The sequence below is a fragment of the Protopterus annectens genome, chromosome 6.part0 (genome assembly GCF_019279795.1).
Source record: "Protopterus annectens isolate FY-2018-M chromosome 6.part0, PAN1.0, whole genome shotgun sequence".
Taxonomy (NCBI): Eukaryota; Metazoa; Chordata; order Ceratodontiformes; family Protopteridae; genus Protopterus; species Protopterus annectens.
In genome coordinates, this window is record NC_056737.1 from 137,879,975 (window position 1) to 137,903,806 (window position 23,832).

The following is a 23,832-nucleotide window of genomic DNA, read 5'->3' on the forward strand; positions in this document are numbered from 1 at the left end:
CACAGACACTTTCTACGGACATCTCCAAGAAAGCATGGACCATGCAATCACAAATAAAACCAAGACCCTCTCCACCAAGGGAAAGTGGCCTGTCTGGTGGACCCCAGCCATAAACAAACTGTATAACAAATGAAGGATACTAATGCAAGACAGAGCTACATCTCCTAAAGGGAAGGCAGCTGTGATCAGCACTAGTAAAAAGCTACATTCTCTCATAAAGACATCCAAGGTCAACTTTGAGACAAAAATCACCAAAGACAATAAAGATAACCACAATGCCTTCTTCAGTTATGTCAGAAACCTGGGTGGGAACCCTCAGATATGCTCAGAGTTGATACACAACAACATAAATTTCAGTGACCTGACAGATATTGGCAACATTCTGGCAGACAGGTTCAGTGCAATTTTCCCCCTCCCTCACCCTCAAAAGAAGATAGTTATCACAGCTGAATGTAACCTCACTGTCATCTCAGATGTCCATGTGAGAGCCGCACTCAGCAAAGACAAGAACACAGCATCAATGGGACCTGATGGTATCCCCAGTTGTGTGCTATGTGAACTCCAGAAGGAGCTAAACCCGTATATACAAATGCTATTTAACCTTAGCCTTGCTACAGGATATGTACCTGAACACTGGCGTACAGCAACAGTGGTCCCACTCCACAAAGGAGATGCCTCCACAGACCCTGGGAACTACCACCACACAAGCTTAACCAGCCTTGTCTGCAAAGCTATGGAAAGTGTCATTATGGAGCTCTTAAACAGAGACATTGGTGACCTACAGACCCTTGATCCCACCCAGTTCAGCTTTTTACAGGGCAGATCCTGCCTTTTGCACCTAGTTGACTATTTTGAAACTGTCAGTAGGGCCATTGATGAGGGCTAAGCGGTCCACATAGCCTACCTGCACTTGGCTAAGGCCTTTGACACAATACCCCACTCAGGCATCATAGACAAGCTCAACAGCTGAAATATAAAACCATATGTCACAGGATAGGTTGCAAAATGGCTAAGAAACAGAACCCATAAAGTCGACATTGCAGGTGCCTTGTCAGATTCAAAGCCAGTCACAAGTGGTGCCCCACAAGGATCTGTCCTGGGACCCCTCTTATTTGGCATTTACTTTTCAGATGTGAAAGCAAACATAGGAGGGTTGAGGCTGACAAAGTTTGCAGATGACTGCAACCTAGGCACCATAGTGAATACATCAGCCGGCACACACATCCTACAGAATGCCCTCACAAAAACAGATAGCTGGTGCCGGAATCATGGCCTGAAACTGAATGCAACTGATGTGTAGTCATCCCCTTTGGGAGGAACAAAGTACCCACAAATCAATACATAGACAGCAACCCACTGAGCACAGAAAACAAATCAGACACCTGGGGACCCATGTAGATAGTGACCTCTCGTTTGACACCCATGTTGCCAAAGTGGTTAGAAAGACTTTCTATCTTGCCCACCTTATCATGAAGGGTTTTCCATCCAGATCAAAGGAGGTCATTGTACCCTATACTTCTCCCTTATCAGGCCCATGATTGAATACAAAGCCCCATTTGGTATGTACCTCACCCAGCACTTGCAACAGCTGGACAGACCCCAAAAGTACCTTACCAAGAGGATCAAGGGTCTACAACACATGTCATATGCTTCCAGACTAAAGGAAATCCAGCTTTATTCAGTAGCATACCGCCTACTTACAGGTGACCTATGCCTGACATACAAGACCATGTCCAATCAGGATTTGGTGGACATGCTCCACTGCAAGCAATCCAAATCCACCAGAACCATGAGAGCTAAAGATTTGAACCTCAGCACATATATGTATAGGACATGCTGGAGGGACAGAGTCATAACTCAGAGGCTTCTCACACTCTAGCAATGAATCCCAGTTCATGTTAGACAGAGTCCGTCACTGACTCTCTTCAAGAGAAATCTGGACAAGTGGATGCGAGATCGTAGGTTTACCCCAGGGGTCCTCCCTGTGTCACTACTAGACAGAGGCACAGTCAAGTTATTCGATTAAGTAAGGGGGTCATAATGTGTCACTACTAAGTCAGAGGCACAATATTCGGAATCTATTCTGTACACTTATTACCACTATAAGGGGTGGCAATAGCCACATCACTATGGCTAGGCTTATAAATGCACTAGGGCAGATAGCCTAGTAGTAAACTATGAAACTATGAAACTATGGTGTATGTGTAGGTATTTTCAGTCAAGCAATATAATGTGGTTTGGGGGGCTTGATATCTTCCTGTATTCCAAAATAGGCCTGGTGCAGTTCCTGCTATTAGGACAGTGGTCTGCAGCAAGCTATATAGTAGTAGGCAGTTTTAGCCATTGGTATTTGACCATGGCTAATCCATGCTGCTTCTTGTTGTGGTACCAACATGGGGGTGTGGTTATCCATGACATTTATTGCTAGTCACCCTCGTTTTGTAGCTTGTTCCATGTTTTTGCAGCTGTACATCACTGTATGAGGTGTGACCTGGTAGTGTTAGTGTGCTGATGTGGGCTTTGACCCAGTTTTCTATTACAGCACTGATATCTACATTCTCTATACTGTGTGCGTTTACACTGCACGCATCTTGCTATTTATACTTCTGGCATTGGGTAGCATTACATCTAGGTTCCTATCCCTTGTGGTACCTATGAAGGTGGGTTTGTGTTTTTGTGGTTTATGATTGGTGAGGGTGGATGTTAGTCAGGGTCCTCAGGTGTGCATATGGTACATGGTGTTACATTACTTAACACATGGCATTCATGCCTCAGGTGGTGCTGCAGGGCTGCCTCTGTCAGATGCACATACTACACTCCCTGTACATGTTTGGAAGCAGGTTGTGTCATGTTAGGCGTCCCTGTTACTATATAAGTGAGTCGGAGGGGGTATCAGTCCCAGTGTTCCTACTGAGCCAGTGTATGTGCTATGCGTTGCCTCTTTGCCAAGGCCAGGGCATACTGGGCACGCCTCTTTCTGCCTACTGGGGCAAGGTCAGGTTGTTCCTCCTCCGAGTCACCCTCTGCCTGTGGTGGCCTTGGCAATGGTGGGGGTATGTTTGGCCCAGCCCTATGCTGGTCCTGCTGCAGCTGTTTCCGCAGGATCATATTATGTAGCATAGCACATAGCATGATCATTTGGGTACATGTAGCTGGTGTGTACTGCAAGGTTCCACCAGATGTGTCCAGACACCGGAACCGTGACTTGAGCAGCCCAAACACACGCTCTATGACATTTCGTGTTTGTGCGTGTGCCTCATTATGGCGTTCCTGTTCAGGTGTGTGTGCATTTCTGAAGGGTGTCATCACCCACGGCTCAAGTGCATAACCTGCATCCCCCACTAGGTGTCCGTGTGGGAAGTCCCCACTGGCAAATGATTGGTACAGCTGCGGCAGATGCCAGATGTGGGAATCGTGGTAGCTCCCAGGGCAGCCAGCACGCACATTCATTATTATGCCCTGGGCATCACACACGACCTGGCAGTTGATGGAGGGGAATCTATTGTGGTTAATATAGGCTCTACCCCGCTCACCGGCTGGTGCTTTGATGCGTATGTGCATGCAGTCTATTGCACCCAGTACCTCAGGGTATCCCGCTATTTGCTGGAAGAGACACATATTGCTGGCCACAACCTCACGGGCATTAGGGAAATATACATGATCACCGACATGTGCTGACATGGCATCCAGGAACTGGTGCAGTACCCTGGAGGCTGATGCCTGTGATATCCCCATCATATCACCAGTTGGTCTCTGGAAGGTACCTGTTGCTAGTATTCTTAGGCCAACACATACCTTGGTTTCCACTGGGATGGGTTTCCCTCTGTTGGTTCTGTGTGTGAGACGTGGCCTGCACAGCTCAACAATTTGCTGCAGAAGGTCTCTGTCCACTCTGTAGCGCTCTACTATCTCCAGCTCATGTAATCCATGGTAGGTGACCCTGGGCCTGTATACTCTTCTCCTTCTCCTCAGTATGGGTTGTCTGTCAGCATCTGCATTGTCACCACCCTCAGCAATTCGCCTATGCCTGATTATAACAGCTATGGCAGCCCCTAGCATTTCTGCTCTGAGTTCAGCTTTTTCAGTTTTCAATTCTGATAGCTTACTCCTTTCTTGCAGAATCTCTTGAGAGAAACACCCTGCACTGCTGTTTGCAGTGTTTTAAGTGCTGGGTTGGGCTTCTAGTCTGCCTGTGTAATTGCCTGCTTCCAATTGTTATCACCAATTAACTCCAGCAGTATCCTCTGGAAGCTTCCTTGTATTCTGGCTGTTTCCTTTTTCCTCTCTGTTTCCTCAGGGGGAGCAATGTGCACACCAGCTTAAGCACGCTCACAGTTACTTAAACGCGCGCACACATCCTTACACGGTGTGGACTTGGCTGATTCATGGTAAAACGCGCACATTGCCTTATACGCGTGCACGCCCGCGCAAACCGTTGTAAACGGTTTGCAACACGCTCCCACATGTTGAACCTGCCTTACATGGGCGCACACGCGCGCATGCACGTATATCAAGAAAGTTTGAGTGTAGGGATAGTGTGCACCCTCTATTTCTTGACTTTCCTAGTGTTCTGTTGGGACACACCTCTCTCCCTGATGTCTGTCTGTCATCTGTCACGTTACACTGCCCTCCAATGTGATACATTTATTTCTATCATTCCCTCCCGTGATGTCACCTACCTCTTACTCTATTCCTCCCCCTTCTGTTACTCTTACACTACTCGGAAAGTGCTCATTACCTATGTGGCAGTATGATTCAGTATTGTAAACCTCATTTACATAGGATTGCCTAGTAATGCTTAGTTACATCTCTTACACTGAGCTTCCCCTCCTTGGCAACCACTACACGGTGGCCATATTGTTTTTGGTCTGCTAGTCCCTGCATTGTCATTCCATGTAATACATAAAACCCACAATTGTGGGCTTATAAGCTTCGGTTTTCACTTTTAAGCTGCGCACCCCGTTTGCGCGGGTGTGCGCTGCAGTTAAACATCAAAATCCCCCCCCCAAAAAAAGTTATTTTACATAATTTTGCATCACTTTTTAATGCCAATGGCCACATATTTGGCTATTGGCATGCTAGATGACCATATGCACCCTTTATTTGGAGCTGACATAGCTCCGTTGTCAATTTTGCAGAAATGTACTCAGTTGTCAGCTGAGTACATTTCTGCAGCTAAAACATCCGTTACACGGACTGCTTTGGGCTTCCTGGATCATTCAAATACCTCATTTGCATATCTTTGAGCTGCAAATGAGGTATTGAGCATTTCCACGCCCAGTCCGTGTAAGAGATGTTTTAGCTGTCTCTTACATGGAGGTTTGGGCTGTTCCTGGATCGGGAGGCTTACACGGAGGCTTACACCACTCTTAAACTCCGTGTAAGCCTTCGTGAATCCTGCCCATGGACAGTAACTTATTTTTATTATTTTGAATAGTAAAGTACCTAAAAACAGATAATTCTTCTTGGAACTGGAAGACATATGAGGCTCTTCAGGAGATCACAATGGGATATGAATTTATCAGCTAATAACACATATCTGCCTATTTTTTTACAATTACTTGTATAATATGAACGTTGTATAAAGGTTGAAGAACTAAAATGAGAGGCTATAATCTAATTTTGAGAGAAGTCCATTATTTGCTCAAGTTGTGTGGGCAGTAGAAGAAAGGATATAAGAAATAATGTAACAAATTTTCATTTGGGATTTAACTTTGCTTCTTATGTTGTCAGTGGGGGTTGTGAATGGTAAAGATGCCGAATAACACCCATATATTTGTATTCAGTGACATTTGGGGTGATATTATCCTAGGTGTTGTTAATGAGCTGGGATAACAGGTCTTCCACTTTCCATGCTGTGAAAAATATCACAATATTAGTTTTTTGTGGGGGTTAATTAACAGTCTGTTGGTAGAAGACCAAACCCAGACATCAGTGAGGCTTTTTTTTTTGCTTGCAAAACTAAATGTGATTTACCAGACTGTATCAGAAATGTATCATTTATATAAGTGATAATATCAAGAGAGGGTACGTCAAAGTAAGGTTGTTAATAAAGAGAGAGAATAGCAAGGGACCCAAGATGGACTGTTGATAAACTTGGATAATGAAGATCCAATTTTCTCTGAGAAAGAGTTATTAATTTAACAGGTTCTGTCATTGAGGTAGTCTTGAATACTCTTATCTGTCTTATCTTGAAAATTAAACTTCTGTAATTTGCTGAATAGTACATTACAATTATTATTATTGACCCAAACACTCTTGTCATGTCTAAAACCAAACCAGTGGTAATGAGGCCTGCATGTATCATCAGTAAGGCTGTCATAGTGAAAGCATTCTGTGTAAAAGAATCTTGAACACTCAGAATGAAAAGTAAAAAAGTATAATGTTAAGCACTTTCATCCTCCAAATCTTAGGACTTCTTCAGAACATTCATCCTCTAAGGAGCACCATATTTACATACACAAAAGCAAATCAAGTGATTTTCTACCCCAAGATCAATGCAGAATTTTATAATTATTAAAAGATTTGAACATGGATAAAATAAAACAATACTATGAAACTTTATTAAAAGTCCAGCTGACCTTAATTTCAAAACACTTAGAATGGAGATGTTATCATTAAAATGTGTGCCAGACCCTACATTTAATTTCAACTGCCAATATAGCTATCTTTTTTCTATTTAACTTTCCCAGGGCCTGCATCTTAAATTACTTTTCACAACTTCTAACACAGAAAATCAAACTATTACTCAAGACCTTATGTTCTCAGTTGACAAGGGTAGATAAAAATATATAAAAATGTTGATAACATAAACATTTCTCATAATGGTATTTTGTGTTCTTTGGAACGGAACAGCAGCCATGACAGAGTAAAATTCTGAAACCCTCTTGGCCAAAGTAAGAGCCAAAAGAAAAATTGTCTTCCATGTACAATGCTTTAAGAAAGTTGAAGCCATAATCTCAAAAGGAGCCTGAATCATTTTTTTCAGGAACAAAAGTGAGGTCCTAGAAAGTTGAAATAAGTTTCCTGGGAGGTCTGATATGAAGGATGCCTTTAAGAAACTGTTTGACCACAAATCTAGAGGCCAGAGGAGAATTCAAGGGCAGGCAAGCAGAAATTGCTGATAGGTGAGCTTTAACTGAAGAATATGCCAGCCTAGCATGAAGCAGATCACACAAATCAGAGAGAACCGGAGGAAGCTCTGCTTAATTTCTCCAAATCTTTTGGGTTTCTAATACTATGACAGGAATGGACCCCATTCCTAAGTCAAAGTATGATTAAAGTTGTTTTAATCTTTGATGTCAGCCAAATACTTCTTCACAGCACTCACAATGTGCCCAGTAATGACTCCTTCTGCAATTCATATGGGGTTACATGGATTGGTAACATATTTAAATATGATTGTAACTTCTTTTTTATAAGACCTGTTGCTCCTGCTACTATTGGAACTGTCTGGGTATCTTTCTTCCACATGGCTCTTGTTTCTGGCTACAGATCCTGGTATTTTATGACTTTGTGTCTCTGTACACAAGACACTATAGTCATTGGGTGTGGTGATATCAATGATCAATGCTACTTTTGTCTTTTCTTGGACCACTATATCCAGTTTTCTAGCATCTATCTTTTGAACTACTGGTAATGGGTGATCCCATGTGATATAAACTTCATTTTCTATGATGCTTTGTGGCTTATGCTTCCAGTGTTTTTCAGCCACTTCGATACCATAATGTTTGCACAACCCCCAGTGCAACAGTCTCGTCACATTATTATGCCTTTCAGTATGCAGTCCTTCTGCTATTAGTATGTCGCAACCAGCAACAAGGTGTGTGACTGTTTCCAATTCAGTTTTATGAAACCTACATTTGTCTGTTTCTCCTACATGTCTAATGGACATTGTAAACCAACGTACGTGCAGATAGGGGATCCTGATGGTGAGAAAGGTACCACACAGAAAATCTCTTCCATTTAGCCAAATATGATTTCTGGTTAGTGGATTTCCTGGCTTCCTGTAGGACATGAGGCACATCCTCACAAAAAAAGGTGCCTAAAAGAGATCAAAATCCTATTACCCACAGTTGAACAGTGGACAAGTAAGAATGGACAACAGACCCCTTGTCTTGTGTGAGAAGGCCCACCTGGTGAGGTAACTTGTGGTGATTGCCCCTGGACAAGTGAGAAGAAGTGGGAACCAAAGCTGTCTAAGCCAAAAGGGAGTCTCCAACAGGATTTTGGGATAGTCCTGCCTAATCTTGTACAAGACCCTTGGAAGTAGGGGAAGCGGAGGTAAGGCATACAGAAATATCCCCTTACAGGGAAAAAGACAGGGCATCCATTTTCCAAGCCAATGGACTTGGGACTCTGGAACAGAAAGGAGGAAGTTGTCTGTTCAATGGGTAGGCAAATAGATATAAATGAGGAATACTCCACTGAGGGACAATGTCCAAGAACACATCTCTGTGAAGCATCCATTCATGAGTTTGTATGCTGGACCTTCTCAAAGAGTTTGCCACTAGATTGTGCTCTGAGGGAATGTAGACTGCCTGAACAGTCACTTGATACTGGACAGCTACATCCTAGATCTGAAGAGTTAGTCTGCAAAGAAGGTAGGACCTTGTACCCCCTTGCTTGTTGACATACCACATCACTGTGGTATTGTCTGTGAAACTTTTGAGGGGCCTGTGATGAAAGAGGGTATGAAAAGCCTGAACAGCTAGAAGCAGGCCCTCACCTCCTTTATATTGATATGATCTGACACTTGATGAAGGGGCCAGAGATTCTGAACCTTGAGAGAGCTGAAGGAAGTTCCCCATCCTCTTTCTGAGGAGTATGTAAAGAGCTCTTGAATCGGGACTGGAGACTAGAAAGAAAACCCCGGGTTGACAAAAAGTTGATGAATCCACCACTGAAGCTTGAGCTTGAAACAAGGAAGGAAGGGAACTTGGAAGTCGAGTGGGTGACAATCCTGAAGACACACTGGCTAGAGGTACCACTGAAGCCTTCCCAACTGCAATCTTGCCAGATGCAAAATTAGGATGGTGGAAGCCATAATCCTGAGGACCCTGAGAAATTCTCTCATGACTGAATCCAGAGGAAGAAGATACTGGAAAAGGGCAAAAAGAGACAGGGCTTTGGGAGCAGGCAAAGATGCCAGCAAGGGGATGGTCTGGATCCTGCAGCCAAGAAAAACATGATCCTGAAAAGCAGTCAAGACTGATTTTTGAAAGTTTATGGTGAATCCCAGACTTTGTAGAAGGGAACTAGTACAATGGAGATCCTGAACCAGAGTCTTGGGGGATAAAGCTGCAATGACCAGGTCATCCAGATAAGAAAATATATGAACCCCTCTTATCCTGTAAAATGAAATTACGGAAGACAGACATATGGTGAAAACCCTTGGGGCAGCAGAGAGGCCAAAGGGCAAAGGAGAGGACTGAAAATGCAAGGAAGAAACAGAGAAATGCAAACATTTCCTGAAGTTGGATGGATGGGATATGAAGGTAGACATCCTTGAGATCCAAAGAGACCAGAAAAGCCTAGGGAAGAAGAAGAAATAAGGTTTGATGAGGCAAAGTCCAAAAGGAGGAGACCTTGAGAAAGGTGTTGAGCTGAGAAAGGTCCAGAATTGGTTTCCAGGTGACCTCCTCCCTGGGAAACAGAAACATTCTGGAATAAAAAAACTCTCCCTTCCTGGGCAGAGGGCACAGCTTGAATGTTTCTCTAGATCAGCAGAGAATGAGGCACCTCTGGGAAGAGAGGATGCTATTCTCAAGGAGGCTTAGGGATGCCCAGAAAGGGAGGAAGAGATTTCCAAACCTTGAAATACCCCTGGAGGAAACAGAGAGAACTCTTAACCAATTTGAAAGGGACAAGAGAACCTAGCTGAGGGAAAGGGAAATATATTGTCAAATGGAACCCAAATTGTCCTGAAAAGGAGGTTGAAAGGGACAAGAGAACCTAGCTGAGGGAAAGGGAAATATATTGTCAAATGGAACCCAAATTGTCCTGAAAAGGAGGTTTCTGGGAAATAGGGTCTCTGTAGACTTAGCTGGAGGCACACATCTAGAACCCTTTTAACCTTGGATGGGGGGCACAAACAATAGCAAATCTGGAAGGGTAATTCCTCTGAAACTTTGGAATAAGAGAGTCAAAAATATGTCTCAGTTCCTTCAAGACTTTCCCTTATCTGGAGAGATTTATAAAGTTCAGCAGGAACAGCACCAAAAAGATTGTTATTATCCAAAGGAGCATCCAATAATCTGACCTTAATGTCATCAGGTAAAGTATGAAGATGAAGCCAAGAGTAATGCCTCATAACAGAACTAAATGTAGCAGTCCTGGAAGAGGCATCAGCTGCATCATAAATGCAGTAGAGTGGCAAGCAGCTTGAGAGGTAGAATCCAACATGGAAAGGGCCAAAGCCTTGTCCTCATAATCAGGAAGATCAGAAATCACATGAGAAACTTGAAAGGAGAGTTAAAACCTACCTGGTCACATATGTCTGGTAGTTAGTAGTTCTAAAAGACAGGATGACAGCAGTGTAACTTTTTTGGCCAGCCTCTCCATGGCCATGCTATCCTTATCTGAAAGAAACAGCTTGTTAGAGGCAACAACTTGGAGGGTTTGTCAGAAGAGACAGACACTACAGAAGGATCAGCAGAAGGGCATTTATACAAAAGGTTACTATCATCAGGCACCTTGTAAAATCTGTCAGGTTTCTTTGGAAATGGGGGCTGAGAATTAGGGGGTACACAAGCTGCTGAAAAGGTATCCAGGAGGGCAGCCAGAAATAAAGAAACAGTAGAAGGCTTGGGAGACTCCATCTGGAGGAGTTCATGACACCTTTACTGGATATCAGAAACCTGAGAGCAATCACACTTAAATAATTCCATCATAAAGGAAATAGTGTCTGTAAAGGATTGTTTCTCTAAAGGAGAATCTGGACTTATAAAATCCTCTTCCTCTAAACCACAGTCCAAGTGGGAAGGGATCTGAGAAGAATAGGCTAACAACTCTTCTCCTGAATCCTGATCCTCATCAGAGGAATCCAGCTTTTAAGTGGATTTTATTAAGTCTCCTAGCATTAAGCAGTAGTACCATTATGTTATCAGAATTCTGTTTTGCAATACTAGAAGCATTTGAGGACAGACCTTGCTAAAAAAAAGGCACTATGGGGAGTGGACAAGGCTTTGTCAATATATGAAAGCCTTGAAGCCTTGGGCCAAATAGTTGCAGGCCATCCTGGCAAAGCAGTTAGGGCAGTCTAACATCTCCTCCTAGGCTAATATATATATAGGGAATCCCCTCTGAATGACACCAGAATCTAAACAAATTGTCAAAGTTAATAATATTTTGTTTGCTCTGCGGCATCATTCGCAGTGAAGGTAAAATGCTGATCAAGACTAGATTCAAACCTGCAGTAGATACATGTTTTGAGAGCTCCATCATGTCTCTCTCCATCTAATCCATGATGATACATCACAGGTCATTTACTTCACGTGTGTACGATGCTTGTGTCTTATGTGTACTTGTGGTGGAAGGACGTAAGTGCATGCATGATGTGGTGAATCCTGGTCAACAACAGGCAAATGACCATGACCCTCGCCTTAGCCAGTCTGGTGAGTGGTGCACTGATATACCTCACTACGGAATTACCTATGACTAGGATGTTGAATTGCGTGAACGTTTGCCTTATGAGCTTTTGACTTGAGTCATTGTGAGTCATAAATGCTTGTTTCATGATAGGTGTTGTCTGAGCTTAGTGTATGTGAGGCTTCAGAGGGTACTTGTTTTTTAGCTTAGATATAGGCCTATTCACAGTTTGCACCTGAATGTACTTGAATTTCCCATACTTTTACTACAATGTTTAGGCCTCTGCATAATTCTTACAATCCTTTGGTCTGTTCCAACAAGCAGTAGAGTTTGTAAATGCAATTAATTTCTCATCTTTCATATGTAATAATATAAGTTTCCAAGTGAATTGGCTCCTATCTTAATTTGTCCTTCATTTGTTTTTTCTATAAATTAATCTTGCTACAGTTTTTTTGTAATACAAGGAACACCATTACAATCCAAAATCAGGAAAAAGGCACTTCTGCTAAGCACCTTTCTGATGGATGACACTCATTTTGAAAACATCCAATCATAGACCTCTATATTATCACTTGCTTCCCTCCCAGAAAACACTTATCAGTCTTTTCACCTATTCAACATAATGCAAAGTACTGAAAAAATGCTTAAAGGTACATATTTCTTTTTTTCTTTCTTTAGACTCATGCAACAACAGTTTACATTTGCTTTCTCTTTCAAAACAAATGCCGTACTGTGGTTCGCTACCTATATGGACTAATGCTTGCACTTGCTTCACTGGCTTCCTGATGTTAATAGCAACATATTCATACGTGAGATGCTGGTCTTGTCTCTCACATTTCTAATCCTCACCACAGTTTTACTTAGCACATAACTTGTCCTGTTGTTGTTCTTCCTAGTAACTATCCATGATACATTTTATAATACTGCCTATGCAGAAAATAAATCACTCTCCACTACATGCCCAGTCTCCACTTTCAAGATACCAGTCTATTTTATGTTGGCTTCCTTCCTTTATCTTTTCTGTACTTTTGTCCATCTCCTTACAGTAACCTGCTCCTGTGAAACACTCATTTTTTTCTGATTGTTTCAGTGATCTTGGATATACCTTCCTCTCCTACATTTTTTTATAAGCTGAGAAAATAAATTTTGGGGGCATTTGCTTGTGAATCAGTCTTTCATTTAAGTACAAAAAAAAATTGTGATGAAAATTTGTTTTTTCTGCATTCTCCATCAGTTGTACATCAACCATCATGTCTCTTCTTTCTGTATCATATCTGAATGTTTCCTTCTCCTTTACCACACTGGAAGTATGTTACAGTTACATTTGTACACTGCCCTACAGAAGGAATACAACTTCTCCAGTATTCTTGCAAATTTTGCCTATCTGTGTAAATATCACCTTGTGTTTCCCCTGAAAAAAATGCCATTTGGCCTGATGGGCCCAGCATACACAAGCAACATAAAAGGAAATACATATTAAAATAACCAGACTGGAGTCTTCATATTCAAACATTATGGACATAGAGATTAATACTGTACTACTGAACAACTACTTAGCAGTAATATCTCAATTTTTACTATGTTTGTACACATATATGACAGACAATATTGTAATAAATAATACTTCTGTTAATGTAACTGATTTGGCACCTTTTGCCAAAGACAAAACTGTTGTTCTGCTGTAGCTTTTTCCCTCAGGCCTTTACTATAAAAGGGACAGATAGCTTTGCCTTGCTAGACCAACATGAATATCAAGAAAGTTTATAAGAAATGAATAATACATATATTACTGTTTTGTATTTTTCTACCCTGTAAAAAACATGCAAAATATAAATATTTTGACTTTATTTCCCAGCCAAGTTTTTTTCTTGTCACAATTCACTTTCTGCTTCAACAGTATAATTTTTCCCTCATTTCACTATAACTGCTTCATCAGCAGTTCAGTGTCTTGCATCAAGGCTTATGTAAACCAATTTCAGGAGAACTGCCACTTTATTTTTTTTATTATTATTATTTTCAGTTTTTTTAAAGACATCATTTTTGTTTTGTGAGTTGTAGGCTTCTAGGATATTTTTATAATGTGTATTCTTGGTTTACTAACTAAAAATGGTTTACCATCCTACTTCTAAAAGGAAGGTCAGACCTAATACTATGAAAGAGGAAATAAATGTGGCTGGGCTGGGGTATTACCTCAGCGAAATATAGGATGTTTGCCTGTTTATATACTGAAACTAGAAAATGGTAATAAAATTCTGTCTATTATAAAACTAAAGAAATCAAAGATTGTCACATATCATTATGAGGCAGTTGTTTTGAAAGGTACATGAACAGACAAGACAGTGAAGAAAATGAAAGAAAAATGAAATCATTCTTTTCAACATGTGAAGAATAAACATTAATTCTGAAAAACTCTGGTCACAATAGTTGCCCACATAAGTTTTGAGTTAAAAGAACTTATTATGCCCATAAAATTATACCACAGTGAATTTTCAGTTTGTTGGCATCCTTTAATTATAAGAAAAGTCCTACACATTTTACAACTGATATAACAGACTTTTTGATCACAGCTAATAATATTCAAATAAACTGGATGAGTTTAGAATCCAAAGAATTAACACATCTGTTGATGTAAAGGTGGGCAGGACACACCTTAAGTGAAAATCCAAAATTAAATCCTGCCTGTTATATTGATTCTTACTTTCAATAAAATACCTCTAGAAAGTAAGCTGAGTCAGTTGCTTCTGTGATTAAATTTATGATTATTTTAGCATTTAGTTAACAATTCCATAATTAGTTTAAACCTGCACTTAATTCAAGAGCAGAACTATAATCCCCCATCCTCTTGATATTGTCTAATGGCTCCCCATCCTTTGCCTTGTCAACCTGTCTGTTTCCCTTTTAGAGAGACAGCCATACTCTTTCCAGACCACAGCAAGGCTTTAAGCTGCATTCACTCCATGGCTGGTAGGCCTCAGAGAGGCAAGATATAGGTCAGGCCTCTAATAATTCCCTGGAGTTGTTGCCCCACAACAGCTGTCCTGAGTTTCCCAAGTGCTACTTACTACATGATCACATGCATACCTCCACATACATTCCTTCCCTTTTCTTGGTGCATGCAACTTAGGAAACATGCATTCAGCATGCTCATTCGTCACAGATGCAACCTCCATTTCCCCAGTAAAGTGTTATCCAAATAGTGAACTTAAAGCCACCTCACTTCCCATGGATGGGTGAGCTGGTTGCAGCCACTCATGTCCCCTCCCCTCCAGCTGCACTTGTCACTATCATAACATGGGTCATCTGGGCCTCATTCCTTTGTAACATAGAGGTCGGTGTTTCATGCTACAATTTTAGTTATTTTATGTAATCATTGCAAAAACTGCAAGTTAAAGCTTAATTTTGGACTACACAATAAAATAGTTTCTTTAATCTGTGTTAAACTTCCAAGCTCTTTACCAGTTACTTGATTTCATTGAGTTTTCTGCTACATACTGACATTTACGCTACACTTGTGTTATATATTTATATCTTCTGGATATGTTGTATATTACAACTACATTAGTACTGCATATCTACATTAATCAATGTCTTTGCAACAGGTCAGTGCTGAAAAGCTATTTGGACAAGCCAAATTATCTGGCTATCAAAAACACAAGTAAATAGATTAAAAAAATCATAGAAGTTTAGTGCAAAGAGATAATTCCATAATAGTCTAACACACAGACATTTTTATCATCAATGAGCCAACTATTTGTTTTTTATCATATAGCTTTAAGACGATCCTTAGCTCTAAAATATGTGACATTGCCATTGTAAATTACATAAAATAAGGACCTCTGTGGCTTGTGTACTCTTTTTAATGTTGAGTTGCACAACATTCTACTTAAACTTATGTTATTCTTATAACCACAACAATAGTATATATCTGCATGTAATGTTTTCACATAACTGGTTTCACTGGAATAAACCAGCATATGCTGTTATTTAAAAACAGCGTGATTACTCTTTACACAATAGCTCAGTGGCAGCATAGAATTACTTATTTCTGATCAATGTCTTATTAGACCTGCATCGCACTGCACTGTGGCCATCCTTACCAGTGTGTCGTTGCTTGTATAATGTACCATCCATCCTTCTTTTGTTATACTGCTGCTTTTTCTTTTAGTTTGTTTCACCGACTGCACCACCCTCATCAGCGGGATATTATTACTCGTTGAAGGACTTGGAAAAGAAAAAAAATGCACATAGAACAAGTATTACTTAAACTCATCATGGTAGACCTAGTCTTCATTTTCAGGTAACAATCATTCACAGACATAAGCATTTTCAAAAGTGAAGACTGAAACTGTTTCTGAAAATATTCAGTGGAGTTCCACATGTTTCTGTGGCATTCTTACATTGGCAATTTAGAGTCTGGCAACAAAATACAGTGAAAACAAAACTAACAGTGAGAGATTATTTTTACATTACTTTTGTGTGGTTGAAATATAATCACATCAAGGCGTCACATTCATAGCCATTTTAGCTGCACATAAGGCCAAGGGTAACTGGTTACCTCATTATCAGGGCTGCATGTTTCAGAGTGGTATAATGTTTTTTAAGCTTCTTCTTATAGAAATCCTTAAAGCACAACAATGCAAGTATCATGGCAGACGCTCACATGAAATTTCAAGTGAAAGAACGGGCCGTTCACTGTATGTAAGGAATATGATCAGTCACATACCCAAAGTAAGGGAACAAAAGGCCATGTCCCAGCACTTATGCACTCTCATCTCTCAGTTTTATATAATATTATAAAAAAGGAGACCACTCATTTTTCTTATGTGACACTCTGCTCATGCATGTTGTACCAAATACATCAAAACTATTTTGACCATGTCTGTGCGGTTTTGATTAAGCTATCTCAGTTTCAAAAAGTGATCTATGATATGAAACTTACATAAGAAGGTTCGACAATGGCCTATTTTAATAATGTGTATGCCAATATCAACAGTAATCATTCCTATACAATTGGCTTTCCATTTTTTGTTGTATATAGATATATATATATATATATATATATATATATATATATATATATATAGGTCTCCATCAAAACATCTAAAACCCATAACATCTAATTTGATAACACTGAGAACAGAACATCTAAAACCCAAAACATCTAAAACCCATAACACTGAATTTCATAACAACTAACAGCACAAATCACATGAAAATAACATCCCCTCCACATATAATGACATATAATGACACCAAACTACCAAACACACTTTTTACTACGTTTCTGCAGGGGGGCTTGATACGGGTCTGTATTACAACATCGAACTAAAACAAGTTTGAACGCTGTAATATCGAACCCTAAAGCCCGAAAGTGGAAAATAGCGAAGACACTGCACATCATATTTTTTCCCAGGGAAAAAAATCTGTGGGTGTTTTCAGGGCTTTGCTGTCTCCTCCACTGTGGTGCGATCTCGAAGTTGGTATATTTAAGTAGGGTGTGTGTGGGGGGCACAGCCCTCCACGTTGGGGGGTGAGGGGGGCCTTGCCCCCCTGCAGAAACATAGTAAAAAGTGTGTTTGGTAGTTTAGTGTCGGTATATGTGGAGGGGATATTTTCTTGTGATTTGTAGTGTTAGATGTCATGAAATTCGATATTATGGGTTTTAGATGTTTTGGGTTTTAGATGTTCTGGTCTCAGTGTTATGAAATTAGATGTTATGGGTTTTAGATGTTTCAAAGTAGACCCATATATGTATATATATATATATATATATATATATATATATATATATATATATATATATGTATATATAGAGAGAGAGAGCGCGAGAGAGAGATAGTTACACATCTGTTAACATTATCCTCATCACAGAAATACTCCCAGTCCTTTCATCCACAATCATAAATTAATTTTCTTGATTATTTCTTCTGTGTGTATAATAATTTATTACATGGTGCTAACTAGATTGTCCATATAAATGTAAATATCTGTTTATCTGCCACATCTACAGCTAACATATTTACACTTCCATAATACCATACAAAATCATATGTATTGTTATTGATTTTATTAAATTTTCTTTTCATATCACATCCAGAAGGATTCCCAGAAAACCACAAATTTAACTTTTTGAGCTCCAAATCACACTAAACAGGTCACGCTATCAGTTTATATAGTGTGTTACAGCACACCATCTGTGTGCACTGAAAATCCTGTAATGTTCCTAAACATAGATAAACTCCTCATAAACTGGATCTCTACTATTTTACAAAATTTAACTACCCTTCAGTAAAAATTCTTAGAATTAAAAAATGAAAAACCCTGGACCAGACAGTCATGAGACTTACTAGAAAGGATAACATTCTTGCTGTGGTCTTGATGAATACAGATTTTTCATGCAGTACTCATTTGGTATCATCTTCTCTAGTTAAGCTGGCTCATAAACTAGTGACTTTCACTTTTAAAATCTTTGAAACCTCTTAAATGAATATCTTAGAATGCAAGGACTCAGATGTGCTAACATGACCCCTATAAATCAAATGTAAGATATGCCCTAAAGTTCCTAAGATTTAATACTTAAAAACTACCTGGAACATATGGTTAACAAATTCACTACAGGACATAATATTTTTGATCTAGCCCTTATGAATACAGATTCCTCATTCACTTCCCTCTGTTTCCTTCTCTGGTGAAGTCAGAAACCAATTATTCTGGAATCCAGGGACTTTATAAGGACTTAATAACTTTATCAAATTCTATGATAAAGTTACAAAATTCACATATAGCAAAATCAGCCCAAAAGCTGCCATAGCAGGTAGCTTCAAAAGGAGTTATATGCCCACTTAGATAAGAAGTGACAGTACCAACACAATTTAAATATAATGGGAAATGTAAAGATAAACCACCATAGTGGCCCACAAAAAATAACCAAAATCTTCAAAGAATAAAACAACCCCTTAAAGTACACAGCACATCAAAAGACCCTCATATCAATGATACTATCAGAAATATGGCTAAAAACTAAAAAAAATACTAAAGACACTCCATGAACTTAGGTAAGCATGTAAAACTAATGACAATTACAAATCCCTCTTTAGCTACATTTGGAAACTAAGAAATAACACCCAACAGTGTTCCAATTTATTCAAAATTATACCAAAATTATACCACCTAGTCTGACCAAGCAGACATTGCCAACACACTAGCAAGCAAATTCAGTATAAATTTTACCTCAGAAATGAATATCCAAAGCCCACTTATCCCAGAATCTCTCAGCATCCCAATCATCATTAAAAAATAAATTATGGAGGTTCTTTACAAGAACAACATAGCTTCCTCCATGGGGCCTGACAATCTACCTAACTGTTTATTAAATAGTACCAAACATACCCTAGAATTTCCATTCCATGACCTATTTCACATTAGACAATTTGTTTTTGAGGACTGGTACACACACAGTACTGATGCCACTCCATAAAGATGACCCTACTGCTGACCCTGAGAATAACAAGGCCATCAGGCTGACAAATCTCATTTGCAGAGCCACAGAACACATCACCATTCACCTGATATCAAAAGATTTCATCAACTGGACATGCAGCAGGTTAGCTTTGTCAAGGGTAGATCCTGTCTAATGAATTTGTTTAACTTCTTCAAAAGGGTAACACAGACTGCTGACAGTCAGTATGATATCCATATGGTGTACATTGAGCTGGCCAAAGCATTTGAGACCACAACCCATGCTAACATACCAAGTAAACTTAATGCATTGCAAATAGATCTGTATACAGAAAAAATGGATAAGAAATTAGCTAAAAGACAGACCTACACTGTGCAGATAGCATTTGCCTCAAGTGAGGATATGAAAATGACCAGTAGTGTCCAACAAGAATTGGTGCTGGGACCTCCTTTGTTCAGCATTTACTTTTCTGATCTCCAAACCATGATCCAAGACCTCTGACTCCCCAAAATAGAAGATGATTGAAACTGTAAGTCATTCTCAAATCCTCCTTTGATGCCAAAACCATTCAGCATTGACAATATTTCACTTCAAAATTAAAATGCTGTTAGGGACCTTGAGGCCTGGGTTGATAGCACCCTCTCCTTTGATCATCATGTAATGACAGCAGTCAGGATGTTTTGTTCTACTTAGTACAGCTATTTGAAAAGGGAATATAATCCAAATAAAAGAGGTCATTGTTCTCTTATACTCAGCACTGATTAGGTCATATACTGAGTACATCTCCCATTTTGAGACATAGCTCACTAAGCATATTAACAACTAGAAACATACCTCCCAAGCATACAGAATTACTCGGTTTTTACTGAGTTTTGGGGCCCAAATAATGGGGTGCCACGATTTCCAAGTGGCACCCCTTCATTTCTGAATTTCTCAGCTTTTTTATTTGAATTTTTTCTAGCTTTTTGAGCTGAGGTCATCACGTGTGCTATGACATCAGCTCCCCGAAATGGCAGAGGTAATTAGTTTTTATGATAAGAGATGAAGTGTGTGTCTGTGTGTGTGTGTGTGTGTGTGTGTGTGTGTGTGTGTGTGTGTGTGTGTGTGTGTGTGTGTGTGTGTGTGTGTGTGTGTGTGTGTGTGTGTGTGTGTGTAATGCCCAAGGTGAATATACCTGGTGGCTAGAGGTACTCAGGCTCAAACTCTGTGGGTACAGATAACAAGAATCTAAAGTCTCTACCCACCACCACTTGTGAAAACCTTCCAGATTTATACCTCATATTTTTGTTCTGTTCCTCATAAAATCTGTGATTTTCTGGATTTTTGTGGCAAATCAGTGAAGAATTGAATTCACTAAATAATGGCAGGAATTTGAATTTCAGATTTCATATTTTTCATAAAATAAATGGTAACACAAATCCTTTTATTCTAGCAATTTTCTAAGTTTATAAGATCAGTATTTGAAAATGTTCCCTATTTTTGGGGCTGTGTTCCCCCATTATTGGTTTGTCCAGGTTTTTTTTGTGCAAAGAGGTTGAGAGCTATGGTTCATAGGTTCATAGGTAGGTACTAGGGTATTGACCCTTGGGCCTATATAAGCCTAGCTAAAAAACTATCCTGGCTTTTGCCACCCAAGAAAATTATTTTCCTGTGTCCCTGTCGAGCAGAGCCACAGAAGTGATCCCTGAGGTGAATTTCCTATCTCCCATCCAATCATCAAGATTTTTCTTGAAGAGTGCTAATGAAGAGCTTTGTTTGATAGAGATAGGTAGTTTGTTCCAGAGTATGGGATATTTCTGGGACAGGAATCTATCCCTCCAGCATGTTCTGTTTATTGTGGTGACAAGGTTTAGGTCCCTAGAGCATGTAGCTCAGAGGGATTGGGATTTCTTTAAGTGGAGCATGTCCAACAGCTCTGGGTTTGACATAGCTTTGTATGTTAGGCAGAGATTGATATGCAACGGAGTAAAGCTGGAGTTTTTTGAGACAGTCTGCGTAGGGCATCTGTTTGAGGCCAGTAATCCTCTTTGTGAGGTATTTATGCAGCTTTTCCAGTTGTTGTAAATGTCTTGTGAGGTACATACCAAAAGGGGCACTGTATTCTATAATGGGTCTACTGAGTGACAAGTAGAGGGGAACAATGACCTCCTTTTCTTCCTGGATGAGAAACCTTTTGTGATGAGGTGTGCCATGAAGAAGGATTTCCTGACTACTGTGGTGATGTGATTATCAAAGGAGAGACTATTGTCCACCAGTGTCCCAAGTTCTCTTATCACACTTTCACTGTTAAGTAGACTACCACCTAAATGGTAGTTCATGGGTACAGAGTTTTACCAAAAGGGACGAGAATGCACTTTTTGGCATTGGGCTTGAGGCCATGGCTTTGACACCTGGCATCTGTCTCAGTGAGGCCCTTTTGTAGGATGTCCACATCTTTAGGAGTTTTGATTATGGCTCCTAGTTTGCAGTCATCTGCAAACATTATTAGGCAAAGACCTTCTGTGTTAGCCTGTACTTCAGAGAAGTAGATACCAAACAGGCGAGGACCCAGGACTGAACCCTGTGGTATTCCACTTGTTACTGGTCTGAAGTCGGATTTGGAGTCTGCTACTTTCACAGTGTGGGTTCTGTCAGTGTGCCAGTTGGCAACCCATCTTGTGACATAGGGATTTACACCTAGTTTAGTGAGTTTATCTATAATTCCATTGTGGGGGATGGTATTGAAAGCCTTGGCAAGATCTAGATAGGCTGTGTAAACCACCTTACCCTCAGCTATAGAGTTAGACAATAGTCTAAAGGAGAGGGAATCTGAGATGAATAAACAAGGGATTTCTCATCTGAATCCACTTTCTCCTCAGAAGAATCCTGTTCCCTGGGTCTTTTAAGGGGAGTGGAGAACTAAGGTGGGGCTGGAACAGAGACCCCATGAGGAGGTTTCAAAGCCATCAAAGCATTAAACAACCCGAGTAAAATTTTGCCCTTCACTCTGTGGGTCCTTAGGAGTTGGCAAAATATGCTTAGCCTTTTACTTCTTCTTGAAGAATCCAAGATCAGCAAGTTTAAGCAATAATGTTTCTTATCTTTTAATAGGTCATAGTTCTGTATGTATTCTAAATTAATACATTAGCTTTTCAAGGGGAAAAATATTAGCAATTGCTCTGTAAACGTCTGAAGAATTAGGCTTGGGCACTTTGGGATAATCAGCTGATATCTAAAACTGAGAGAAAAATGACATATTATACAGTGAAAGTTGCCCCTAATGTTAAGGTTTTAGAATGGAGAGAGTGAAAGGTGGGGATGAACTTATAATCAATGGCTATAAGATGTTTTTCTATTTTTGTGTGTGGTAGGGCTTTAAAGTAGAATAGATGCTAGTCAATGAGTTTGAGCAATGGGACACCTGGGGTAAGAATAAGCAAAAACAGCTATAAGAACTACAAACTCCAGTAGACATGTTAGTCTGTACACCCAGTATGAAGTCAGTTGAGAATTTGGAGAAAGAGTAGCATTTGGGGAATATTTTGCTGGAGATGACAGATTTAGCAGTGACAAAGATTTAATTTTTGATTGTTAAGATGTTTATCCTGCTGATTTCTATAGTAATGAGCCTCTGCATTTTTTGTAATTATGATGCTCATTTAAAGTGCTGGTAATACTATTGTTTTGATGAGTTGAGTACATAGATTTTCCACATTTTCCAAGCTTTGTTACTATTACTAATTGCAGCTCTTAGGTTTATGGAGGATTTGCATAACATTTGAGATGCAGACAGATGCGTTAACATGGAGTAAGTAAGTTATAGAATGTTGATGAAGCAGATGTGGGGTCAGTACAAGTATAAAAAAATGTATAGCCTTTTTTTCTGAATCGCAAAATATTGATTCACCAAAACAGGCTCTACCATGGGTCTAGCATACAGGCAAGTTGTTTTCTCACAGCATTTAGAGACTGACTAATTAGGATTCGGTCAAATTTACTTGATTAATCGTGAGTTGAACAAATATCTTTCAAAATTTTGCACTGCTACCATATATGAATAGATGTGTAGTATTTATTGCTTTTTTTACCCGGAAAGTCTGACTGGACACAGGTCCCAGAAGGCCTGGAGAGAAATGTTCCATTTTATAAAATGAGTTGAAAGCTATATAATATTTGGATAATAAATTTACATAACTATACAGAATAGTAATGATATCAGACTTAATCAAAAAATAATAAACGTATATACGTAGAATAGTAAATGTACATGGATAGAATAGTAATGACATGACAGTTAACGAAAACATTACAGTTAAAACAAAACTACAGTAAAATACTAGTTAATATCAAGCTTATAAGAGTCTATTTATTTGCAAATTAAATCAGCTGTAAACAGATATTGAGTGGGAGGCAGTGAAGTAATTATAGAATGGAGGGGGAGCATGTCATATGCTCGAATGAAATTTCAGCGAAAGCAAAAAAAAAGCGAGTGCTGTTCGACAAAATTACATTTAATGGACAATGGAGTTTGCTTCTTTCTCCTGTGTTGTTTGACCTTGGAGTTGGTGTATATAAGTCTAAGGACTGTGCGTGGTTCCTCCCCCTATTGTGGTGACAAGGTTTAGGTCCCTAGAGTGTGTAGCTCAGAGGGATTGGGATTTCTTTAAGTGGAGCATGTCCAACAGCTCTGGGTTTGACATAGCTTTGTATGTTAGGCAGAGATCGATATGCAACGGAGTAAAGGGGAGAACTCCTGGGTAAGTCTTCGTAGTTTGCTGATGTTTATGCGATACCAATAACTGCAA

At 39.7% G+C, this 23,832-nt stretch overlaps 1 protein-coding gene across 1 annotated transcript in view; it reads right to left on the minus strand.

Annotated features, from left to right (window-relative positions):
• PRKD1 (protein kinase D1) overlaps positions 1–23,832 on the minus strand; it is a 1,412,470-nt gene that overhangs the window by 551,843 nt on the left and 836,795 nt on the right. Inside the window, exon 10 of the mRNA XM_044073466.1 lies at positions 15,687–15,810. Within this exon, the coding sequence (XP_043929401.1) occupies positions 15,687–15,810 (124 nt within the window). The remainder of the gene's footprint in view (positions 1–15,686; positions 15,811–23,832) is intronic.